This window comes from Hoplias malabaricus, chromosome 13 (assembly GCF_029633855.1).
Source record: "Hoplias malabaricus isolate fHopMal1 chromosome 13, fHopMal1.hap1, whole genome shotgun sequence".
Taxonomy (NCBI): Eukaryota; Metazoa; Chordata; class Actinopteri; order Characiformes; family Erythrinidae; genus Hoplias; species Hoplias malabaricus.
The window spans coordinates 6,891,615-6,903,663 of record NC_089812.1 but is presented as its reverse complement, the minus strand read 5'-3'; the positions used below and the strand labels follow the sequence as shown (position 1 = coordinate 6,903,663).

General features: G+C 38.2%; 1 protein-coding gene across 1 annotated transcript; it reads left to right on the top strand.

The window, feature by feature from the left end:
* Nucleotides 1–838: 838 nt before the first annotated feature.
* On the top strand, nucleotides 839–11,064 carry ighd (immunoglobulin heavy constant delta). Its single transcript, XM_066641451.1, has 11 exons — nucleotides 839–1,141; nucleotides 1,507–1,818; nucleotides 2,482–2,787; nucleotides 4,828–5,115; nucleotides 5,891–6,199; nucleotides 7,139–7,444; nucleotides 8,342–8,623; nucleotides 8,715–9,038; nucleotides 9,132–9,449; nucleotides 9,668–9,955; nucleotides 10,286–11,064. Exons 1-11 carry the CDS (start codon nucleotides 901–903, stop codon nucleotides 10,447–10,449), a joined length of 3,138 nt encoding a protein of 1,045 aa, XP_066497548.1. The 5' UTR covers nucleotides 839–900; the 3' UTR covers nucleotides 10,450–11,064.
* The last annotated feature ends 985 nt before the right edge of the window (nucleotides 11,065–12,049 follow it).

Sequence of the window (12,049 nt, the reverse complement as noted above, 5' to 3'; positions counted from 1 at the left end):
AAAGTCTACAAAGATGTGCCATTGTAAAAGCATGCAAAAGTCATACATTGCTGTATCTTCCATATGCTATATAACCCTTACTTGGATGTTCAAAATGTTCAAAAATCATTTATAATAAATGTTACTATAAAATTTATATAATTAATTAAATATAACAATTAATAACTGCTACATTAAATATCATCGGCTGATTCACTCTGATTTGAAATGAATTATGGACGTTCTTTTTTATCTTTTAATTAATTGAACTTGGCTGATGGGTTAATTGTTATTTTATTATAAATACGTATTATAAAAGTCAACTATATTGTTATTCTTTCCCAGCACGGATGTGTTCACTTAGAAAAACAGCATGGTCAATACAGTATTAATTATTTATATATTTCATTATTAGTGGCTTAAATAAAATGAGTTAACTCTGAAATAATATTTTTCAACATTTTGGTGCTTTCTCTTTGTTATGTATTCGCTGCTGTGAGTGGCAAAAAATAGTCAAATAAAAGTGAAATAAAGAACATGAACATGAAACTAAATATGTGAACATAAATATGAAGAATATGAAATGTAAGGTAACACTTCATTTGTGCCCATGTGGGGGACCCGCTCTGTGGAGCATAAACTGGTTCATTCAGGGACTACAAAGCAATTGGGTTCTACATCTCAAGTGAGTGGAACTTTAAAGACAAATGTGAAAATAATGAACAAACACATCCATAAATATTGATTGCTACTCTTTTGTGATTAAAAATATACTTTAATTTATATCTATTTTTTCTAGTATTGCCAGAATTTACAGGACATATTTTTTTTATCTCATTGTTTATAGCTGTGCATGTTGTGGAGCCTAACATCACTGTGACGAGTACAGTGGACGAGAGCGGTATAAAGTTGGTGTGTTTGATGGAGGGCTTTTATCCAGAACAAGGCATAAATTTGCAATGGTTTGTTGATCAGAAGAAGTTGAGTGGGAGCCCTGTTAAGAAGCTAAAAAGCCAAAGTCAAGACAAAAGTCAGGATGAAACATTCACTCAAATTAGTGAAATACACGTAAAAAAAGAACAGTGGAATACAAACAGCACATACACCTGCAAGGCTTCTCGAGGTACCACCAGCCAAACGGAAGAGTGGAGCATCTGCAAAGGTAAGGAACACTGCAGCACCATTTAAAAACAACTCTGAAAATACCAGCACCGTCAGTCAATTTTTCAACATTTTTCATAAAGTTTAATAAAATGGAAAGGTGATGTCACCCAGAGTTAAACATGCCTCTGAAATAAAGTTCCAGAAACTAAGCCAATCACAGATCACTTTTTTTTCATTTTACAGAATGTCAGATCTTATACAGAAACTGGGTGTGTAAATACTTTGTAATTGAAATGGACAATAATTACCCTCCTGTGTTGTAATGCTATGTGTTCACAGATACCACAAACTTAGCCTTGGTTCCACTGTAATCATGTAAAATTCAGGACACAATTATCTATCTGAATCTTTTCATCATTTCAGCTTTTTCTATGTCCAAGCCACGCATTCGTGTGGAGGAACCTCGCATTGCATCCCTTACAAAAGTCTCACAAACAGCAACAGCTACATGTGTGGTTGATGCTATTCCCAGCGCCAATGTTTTGTGGCTTTTGGACAGTGAAGAGGTGCCAAACACCTCTGAAGAGAGGGATGATGGACTCGGCGGAAAAACTCAACAAATCATTAAAAACTTGACATTAACAGTGGCACAATGGGAAAGTGCAAATTCTGTCATTTGTAAAGTTCAACATCCATGCTACCAGAACGATACTGAGGAACATGTCAAATTTATAGGTAAGAAAAGTGTGAAATCATTCAATAACATCATTAACAATATTTCCATATGATCGAGACACTTGTTTGTAGAAGCAATAAAAGGTAAACAGTGTAAGGGGTGATGATGTAAAAGTGGACATTAAGCTGCGATGATTTTTAAATATTATAATTGATTAGAATTTAGAATATAAAAATATAACCAAAATATCAGGGTTGTTCCTTCTTGTAACTTACACAAAATAAAGCACTGATGCCCAGCACTGATCTAATGAACCATCTAAGTGTTAAGGGCACACTCTTGTGGAGAATCTTCAGATTGCACAGGGTGATTGATTTATAAACTAGACTCAATTCAAGGTGCTTTGAATCTAAATAAATATTTACTGAAGAGACATCTCTGTATTTAGGGTGTTTAAAAAATAATTGGAACTGTGCATATCCATATATTAGAAGCATGTACAAATACATTGAATATCTATCTTTTTGGTGGCTAAAGCCTTTATATTCTCATGAGAATAAACATAACATAATAATACAATAAACTCTCTGGGATATTTATAAATAAACCCATGGGTCTAAATCAAAGCAGACCATTTTTATGCTAATGTATGTTTTATATTGGTGCTTTATATTCTCTGCAAATATACCATAAATACAACATTGGACTAAATCTTTCCTCAGAGCCTTGGAAGGGAACTCCAAAAGTGGAGATTCGAAGGCCTTTTGTAGATAAAGAAAGTGAAGACAAGAATGTTCTGGAATGTTTTGCAAGAGATCTTCCCTCTGGTCTGCATGCTGTCACCTTCAGGGCCAACACAACTTTACTACCTCCATCTCAGGAGGTGGATCTGCCCAAAGGCCAGGGGCAACTGATTACACGCATCACTGTTCCCGAGACTTATCGCAAAAAAGACTTCATATTCAGCTGTGAAGTTCGACAAAGCCCTTCCAGGAAATGGGAATCAACACCCACTGGACATATTTATGGTGAGAAAAGTTTCAGCACACTTGTTTTTTTCCCAGTAGAAAAAACCTGAGTTGTTTAAATCCTTAAAAAACTGGACAACAGCGTATGGAAACAAATCTGTCTCATCAGACTTTGAAATATTACCACCTTTGAATTTGTAGCACTGAAATTATGCATCTGAATTTTGCTGCTTTTGAATTTAAGTCTTCAGATTTCCACCTCTGAATATTTGGTTTCACAATTATGAATCTGAATATAACTGCTCTTGAATTGAACTCGTGAATTTTCAAGAACACGTTTTCACTGTTATTATTAAAGGTTAATTAATTCAGATAAAAAATTCAAACAATATATTTCGAAGTTGCTCATATTCGGTAGACGAAATTCAGACACCACAATACGAGTTACAAAACATTCGGATACACTTCCGGGTCACCAAGGACGAGCAATCAATTCATTTGGATTTTCTCTTTCACCTTAAATGGTGCAGTAGTTGCATTCTGTCGCCGCTAGATGGCGAAATACGAACACAACTTCCAAACCGTGGAAAAACTACACGTTTAGCTTCCTTCCGCGGATATTATCTCTGTATTTTCAAAGTGCCTCAGAACCTCACTGTCTCACTGAAGACACATAACAGACTATTGATGCCCTGAAGATGAAGAAATTTCACTGTGGAGTTTTTGTCATGGCACTGTTAAAACGGCATGTGATTTGACAGAATGTGGAAACCTGAACTGTGGGGATACAGTCGTGTGACCCCATGAAAGCCTTTGTCGTTTTAAACATATTTAAACATATGTACATTTGACTTTCACTTGAACAGCACTAAGAAATTGAGCTTATACAAATAAAACTGAAGAAATGACTTATAAACATAGGTTGTACAGTGTAATTGTCTTTGGCAGAGAGGATTTGGCAATTTTTTCATGAGTGCAACCCACACACTCAGCTCTACTGCTCCTCCCACAAAGGCATGTTCCTTACAAATGTGGCACCATTGAAAAGGGAAATTAACAGGTTTTCAATTATATCAAATGTATTGCCATGAAGCATTGTTACAACAAATAAATAATCTACAAACACAAATTTCTATATAAATATTTATAATATTAGAAATAACCAGACATTGTGAATATACACACAGACATTCAGGGTTTAAACAAACACAACTTTATGAATTAAACTCTGCACTTTGGGATTTTATATTTGTATTAAACCTTCTGTAAAATCAATTTCAGATTCTTGATAATCTGACAATTAAAAAAATTAAAAATGCCATAGGACATAAACCCCACAGTTCACATTCTGTCATGTCACATGCTCTGTTCACAGGGCCATTACACAACATTTCCACAGTAACATTTCTTCATCTTCAGGACATCAATAGTCTGTTATATTGTGTCTTCACTGAGCCTTTCAGATTTTTGAGACACTGAAAATACAGAGATAATATCCACGGAATGAAGCTAAACGTGTAGTTTTTCCACGGTGTGGAAGTTGTGGTCGTATTTCGACATCTAGCGGCGACAGAATGCAACTACTGCACCATTTAAGGTGAAAGAGAAAATCCAAATGAATCGATTGCTCAGCCTTGGTGACCCGGATGTGTATCTGAGTTTTTTGTAACTCGTATTGTGGTGTCTGAATTTCGTACACCGAATATGAGCAACTTCGAAATACATGGTTTGAATTTTTTTTGAGCTTGAATTTATTAACCTTTAATAATAACAGTGAAAACGTGTTCTTGAAAATTCACGAGTTCAATTCAAGAGCAGTTATATTCAGAGTCATAATTTCAGTGCAAAAAAAAATCAGTGCTACAAATTCAAAGGTGGTAATATTTCAAAGTCTGATGAGACAGATTTGCTTCCATACAATGTCTGTACAATGTTCCAGGAAACTGAAATCAAAGTCTGTTGGAACAGTGACTGGTAAAGATTGTATCAGTGTGAATCTGAATACTTTGTATTATTTCCTGAATAACAAGTTTTTGCAATAAGTGTTGAATAACCCTATAAATCTATGTTTGCAAACTTTCCGTGCTAAATTCTGTCCAGGCGATGCTTCTGTGGAGCTCTCAATGGTTCCAAGTACAGTGGCCATTAACCCAGAAGCACCTAAACTTTTATGCTCCGGAATTGGGTTTAAGCCAAATGTCGAATGGTACAACCAGTCTAAAAAAATGAAAGATGTCCCTTATCAAGTCATGATGCAAAATGATGGACGAATGAAAGTGTCCAGTGAAATACAAGCACCGCTGCAAGAATGGAACAAAGGCATGGAAATTACCTGCCAAATCACTGACCTTTCCAAAAACGTGCAGAAGAACATCAGTAATCCTGCAGGTAAGCAACATGAGGACATTTATTATTATTATTCATGGAATGCACTTTTCTAGTTGTTATTGAAATGACTAAGTGCTGTCGAGTTGGTCCCAACTGCTAGTGAAATCATTCGTTCATTCATTAACTGTAACCGCTTATCCAGTTCAGGGTCGTGGTGGGTCCAGAGCCTACCTGGAATCATTGAGCGCAAGGCAGGAATACACCCTGGAGGGGGCGCCAGTCCTTCACAGAGCAACACAGACACACACACATTCACTTTTGAGTCGCCAATCCACCTACCAACGTGTGTTTTTGGACTGTGGGAGGAAACCGGAGCACCCGGAGGAAACCCACGCGGACACAGGGAGAACACGGCAACAGTCACCCGGAGCAGGAATCGAACCCACAACCTCCAGGCCCCTGGAGCTGTGTGACTGCGACACCTACCTGCTGCGGCCACCGTGCCGCACCACACTGGTTTTCACACTGGTGAAATGCATTCTATGGATTGATAGAAGTCCTTAATTACAAATAAATTAACATCTCAGCTGTGACGTATAACAAACATTAGTACAGATTCAGTCTAGAGTGAACGGGGTTAACATGCCTGATATACACGCTTGACCACGACCCTGAAATGGATTAAGAGCAAAAAAAGATGGTGGTGGGGATGATAATGACGATGATATTCGTGCTTGACTATATCATGTACATATTTTACACTGTGATCTTGTGAATTGAGAACACATTGTCTTCCACAATCACTAACTCTATGTTCATCTTTTCACTATTTCAGCTAATTCCGTATTCATACCCCGGATTCGTGTGGACAAACCTCGTATTGTATCCCTTACCGGCACTTCAGATAAAGCAACAGCTACTTGTGTGGTCGAAGCTCTTCCTAACTCGAAGGTTCTGTGGAATTCGGGTAAAACTGAGTGGAAAGACGCTGAAACAAAGGAAGATGGAACCAGTGGAAAAATTAAACAAATCATTAGCACCCTGCGTCTGTCTGCAAATGAATGGGAAAATGTGAATAATATAACGTGTACAGTTCAACATCCACATTACCAGTCAAGGCATTATGAAACCGTTTCTTTTGTAGGTAAGAAATGTATGAAGTTGTACAATATCCTTATTATGAATACTTTCAGATGATGGAGACCCTGGTTTGAAGAAGTAAGCAATGAAAGATAAACTGTGTTTGAGGTGATGATCTAAAAGTGGACAATAGGCAGCATTCATTCATTCATTCATTATCTGTAAGCGCTTATCCAATTCAGGGTCGGGGTGGGTCCAGAGCCTACCTGGAATCATTGGGCACAAGGCAGGAATACACCCTGGAGGGGGTGCCAGTCCTTCACAGAGCAACTCACACACACACACACACACACATTAACTCACACACTCACACCTATGGACCCTTTTTTAAGTTGCCATCCCACCTACCAACGTGTGTTTTTGGACTAAGGGAGGAAACCGGAACACCCGGAGGAAACCCACGCAGACACAGGGAGAACACACCACACTCCTCACAGACAGTCACAGACAGGAATCAAACCCACAACCTCCAGGACCCTGCAGCTGTGTGACTGCGACACTACCTACTGCGCCACCCCACCGCCCCACGTTAGGCAGCAGTGATTTTAAATTGTTATAAACAATTATAAACAACAGTGTAAGCCAAAGGTTTAGCCAAAATTAAATTCTCATTCCTTCGTCTAACTTACACAAGAGAAAGGACACACAGCGTCACTGGAGCTAAACACTGGAGCTCTTATGAATCACATAAGTGTTAAGGGCACCATCTTGTGGCGAATCCACAAACTGATAAATCTGAGTCTATCAAGTGCAAAGTGTTATTCTGCAAACATTTCTGCTTTTAGACCGTTTAAAATAGTTTAGGTGTGTATGTTCATATATTAGAATCGCGTACACAATAAGGTGAATATCAGTATTTTAGCTGCATATAAAACCCTGGAGAAAATATTAAGAAGGAGTATTTTTGTACAGTGAATGTTAATGATGTTCTGCTTTTCCTAAGGGTCTTCGGAGAAACGTCCAATAGTGGAGATTCGAAGGCCTTTTGTAGATAATCCAAGTGGAGACAAGAATGTTCTGGAATGTTTTGCAAGAGATCTTCCCTTTGGTCTGCATGCTGTCACCTTCAGGGCCAACACAACTTTACTACCTCCATCTCAGGAGGTGGATCTGCCCAAAGGCCAGGAGCAACTGATTACACGCATCACTGTTCCCGACGCTTATCACAAAAAAGACTTCATATTCAGCTGTGAAGTTCGACAAAGCCCTTCCAGGAAATGGGAATCAAAACACACTGGACGTATTTATGGTAAGAAAAGTTTCATCTTAGCAGCTGATAAAGCCTGAATTGTTTAATTGTTTTTGTGACCTGTCTTGGTCAAAATACCAAAAGGATCAAACTCCACAGAAATGTTTTCATACTGTCTATAGAGCCCTGTTCAGTATGGCTGACTTCAGCGCCTGTATTTTTAAATGAGAATGAACCTCTTTTCCCTACAAATGCAAGGTGCCCAGCACTGAGGTGTGAGGAGCAGAAACTCTGGTTTTTAGCGATTTATGCTCAGTTTTCCTTCTTTAATCAATACACTTATTTCTACATGCTTTTGTCCACAATGTTTTTTTTTTTTTTTTGATAATATGAACTTTTTGAACTTTAACAGTCTGATAAGTTCTTCGCTCTTACAACTACACAACATGCTGTAGCTCTACGGAAAACATTTTGGTTCATACATCATTTATTCCCTAATACTTGGGAACATATCTCTTTGAGTCAGTGCTCGTGGGTGAGGACTAAACCAGACTCTTTATATAATTCCAGTCCATATTTCATACACGCTTCTTCTTGTGCATCTTCTACAAGCAAACCAAAACACTGACACTTTTATATTCCAGCGAGACACTGTGAACACTCCTCCAGACATGATGGAACTCTGGGGCAGTTTGACTGACAACAAGAAATCAGCAGCTGTGAAAAGCTGAGATAGCCACATAGGAACTGAAACAGAAAACATGGAAGTGTGGGCCACCCAATCAGTCAAAACATTTGGAGACACCCCTTGCTCTACATTCACTGCATGCACCTAATCACTTTCAGAGCAAAGATATATACAGATTATAAGCTTTAAGTTTAATAATTAATCATTTTAGAAGTCTCCAACTGCAATCTTTTTAATGCAATGAAATGAAAGTTTCATCTTCTTTCCAGATGATCCTTCTATGGAGCTTTCTGTGATTCCCAGCACAGGGAATGTTAAATCAGAGCCACAGAAACTTCTGTGTTCCGGAATTGGATTTAACCCATCAATCAAATGGCTCAATCCATCTGTGAAAATCCATCATCTTCCAGTCACAATGCAAGCAAATGGACAAATGAAAGTGTCCAGTGAAATAGAAGCACCGCTGAATAGATGGAACCAAGGGGAGAAATTTACCTGCAAAATCACTGACGGTCAGAAAACCTCCCAGAAGGAAATCAGTGATTGTGCCGGTAAGAAATGTGACTTCTGATCTTGGGGTGATGGGACAGCTCCTTTAAACCACCCCTTTCTATAACTCAGTTCTTTTCCTTTGTTTCCCAGTGACTTCACCTTCCACATATTTGGCAGATGTATATCTGTTGGGTCCCTCCCTCAGTGATAGTAGGTCCCAAAATGTCATGCATTTGACCTGTCTGGTAATAGGCCACAGTGTCAAGGACTTCTCTATAACTTGGAAAGGCAAAGGTATAAACCCCAATAAAGTCTCCCAAGGATCCCTTAAGGACCACCCCAATGGAACCCAGAGTGTCCAAAGCAGCCTAGAGTTATCATCCGAATTGTGGAACTCATACACTTGTGTGTTCTGCGAGGTCAAACATCGGTGCTCTGAAAGAGTACAGTTTCAGAACATCTCCAAAGTCAGAGGCAAGTGCTCAAATCAAACAAAACTATTTCTCACTCTTTTTTGTTGATACTAAATAATAAATCTGAACCCTGTTAATGCATTGCCCCACACAGATCCTAAACCTCCCACTGTCCGAATAATCCCACCCAGCGACAGTGACCTGTCCACTTCCCGTAAACCCATTCTTCTCTGTCTTGTCACTGGCTTCTATCCGGCTGATATCTCTGTATACTGGGAGCAGGACGGGATGAAACTTGATAAGGAAAATTTTATCAACAGTCCAGTGAGCATTTATTCTCCTGAAAAAGAATTATCCATGCACAGTGCACTGTTTTTACCTCAAACAAGACAAGAGTCCAGGTCGTTCTCCTGCGTCGTAAAGCATGAGTCTTCCAAAGAACCAATTACCAAAAAAATGGACAATGTATATGGTGAGTTGAAGCTTTCCAGGTTAGTGTATTAACCTCTGCCTTTAAAACTAATTAATTGTATTACAGTTATTAAGGAAACCATTCAGTTTCTTTGTTTTCAAATTACGCTAAAAATATTTAGTCTTGAGTAATATATTTATTATTATTATTATTATTTTAACTTTGCATTGCTATGAATTTGTACTGTGAGTAAACTTTATGCTGTGTGTGTCCTCCAGCCTCTGTGATAACCTCTGCTCCATCAGTGGAGATCCTGCAGGCTCGAGATGAGCTGGTGTGCCTAGTATTTAACTACAGCCCATCTGCAGTCAATATCACATGGTTGCTGGACGGATCGACTGTGGAGAAGACGTTCAACATTTCTAGCCCTGCCAAAGGGCCTGATGGGAAATTCAGTGTTAAAAGCCAGCTGCATATCCTGGCCTCTGATTGGCCGCCTGGATCCACATACACCTGCCAGGTGCAGCACGTCAGCGGCATCTCTACTCGCAAAATCTCCAAAACAGGTGACTATTTCCATCAGGTAGAAGTCTGTTTAAAGTGCTGGCCCAATCATCAGGCGTTGATGCAAAAATGATCTCCGGTGATGCCACAGTCATCCATAAACAAACATAAACACAACTGACCCCACACTCTGTGCCCTCCCCACTGCCCATCACTATGCCCTATGCTAGCCAATGCAGGTTTTTCACACCATCAGAAAAGATCAAAACAGGCCATTTTTGCACATTTGTTTTTGTGGAAGTAAATAATTTGAAACCGTTTTCACACTAAAATAAACAAAGGCTTCAAAAACTACTGCTAAACTGCTACTCATTTTCTCTATTTTTTGACAGAAATGATGTTGAAGACGCTATATATTGATGAGAACATGTCTGAATACAAGGCAGAGGACACACCCGAAGAGAACTGGAACATGGCGTTTGCCTTCATCATACTCTTCCTCCTCTCTCTGGTGTATGGCTGCTGTGTGACCCTGATCAAGATTAGGACTGGGTGATCAGCATGACTTTAATTTAGGAAATTATTAAATGGTTTCATGTAAAGATACTACACTGTAATAAGGAATTAGAAATGGGAGAGGAAATGTCAAGACAACAATTCTGCCTCCAGCTCTGCCTGCTTTTTCATGGTCAATAACTTTTACTCATCTTCTTTTCATTCATTTTTGTAAAACCTCTTCAGAATTATAAATGTTAATATACAGCTTTCATGCAGAAACTTTCAGTGAGGAGCTGTTAGAAGCTTCACTTGTCTTGTTCCTATCACCTCCTGTGTAAATAATTTAACCCTAGAATTATTCAAGCTGTTGGGGGAAATCCTTTTAATGAATGATTGATTAGCTATTGGTTAGGTAATGGATAACATTTAAAAATGATACTCAACAGCCAAATGCAGAGAGTCGATGCTTTACTGAACTCGTTACCATGGATATAATCATTACTAATGAATTAAGTGATTTTATTTATTTTAATTAGTTCAGTAATTATTAATTAATATTAATATCATGTATTATTTATCCTAATATTAGTGCAACTCCATGCTTAATGCTTATATATATTACTTTTTTTAATAAGAATGTTCTTGGCAACTTCTCTAAGTGGAAGTAAGTTTTTCTGTTGCTAATCCTCACTTTTTCTCAAAAACCTTTGCTAAATATTTTTTTTTTTTGGAATTCAAATAAAGGAAGATTCAAAGCTCAGATGTGTTTGTTTGTGTCATTTGCGTTTATGCTGTATGTAATAAATGTTAAAAATTCACAGAATATATTGTCACTGTCCAAAGAAAAAAAAATCAATTGTTGTGGATTTCTAGTTTACTACATCATTTGAACACAGCAGCTGTGGCCAATGCTCCGTTACTTGGAATAAAATCTTTTTGCATCGACTTCCATTGAAAGTTTTCCTTCTCCTATGTGTGTTTTTTCTTTGGACAACGATGATATGTATATACATCAGTCTGCCATAACATTAAAACTTTTGGGATATTCTCAGTCCAGCAGTGAGAATTTGAAACCCAGAGCAGCACTGTTTTGTCTGATCCACTGCATCACTGAAAATGACCACACCTAACAACCAAATCAAACCTGCCCTGTGGTGATTCTGTGGGGGCCTTGACCATGGAAAAACAGAGGAAAAATCAAGTATGCAGAGCAATAGATGGATTACAGTCCATCTGTACAGACAAAGTGCACCTGTATGGAAAGAGAAGATGAAAAAATTAACAGTGAGCACAGAAAGCAGGAAACAATGTTAATGGTGATTGGTGTATATAACTATATACCTGACCTCAACAATGTATTAAATTTATATATTCATACATACTCATACTCAAAAAGTGTCCGTAGGTGTGAGTGTGTGTGTGTCTGTGTTGCCCTGTGAAGGACTGGCGCCCCCTCCAGGGTGTATTCCCGCCTTGCGTCCAATGATTCCAGGTAGGTTCTGGACCCACCGCGACCCTGAACTGGATAAGGGTTACAGATAATGAATGAATGAAGGAATGTTATTACATTTTAAATAAAATATAGCTATACAGAAACATTCTAAACGAACTGAGACAGATATATTTTGTTTCAACAAACATTAAAATGATATTAATAG

Excerpts from the sequence above, each read along its gene's own strand:
- ighd (XM_066641451.1), top strand. The coding sequence starts at position 901 with ATGGAGGGCTTTTATCCAGAACAAGGCATAAATTTGCAATGGTTTGTT. Across the intron at positions 5,116-5,890 it reads GAACATCAGTAATCCTGCAG|CTAATTCCGTATTCATACCC; the intron begins GTAAGCAACATG and ends TCACTATTTCAG. Across the intron at positions 7,445-8,341 it reads ACACACTGGACGTATTTATG|ATGATCCTTCTATGGAGCTT; the intron begins GTAAGAAAAGTT and ends TCTTCTTTCCAG.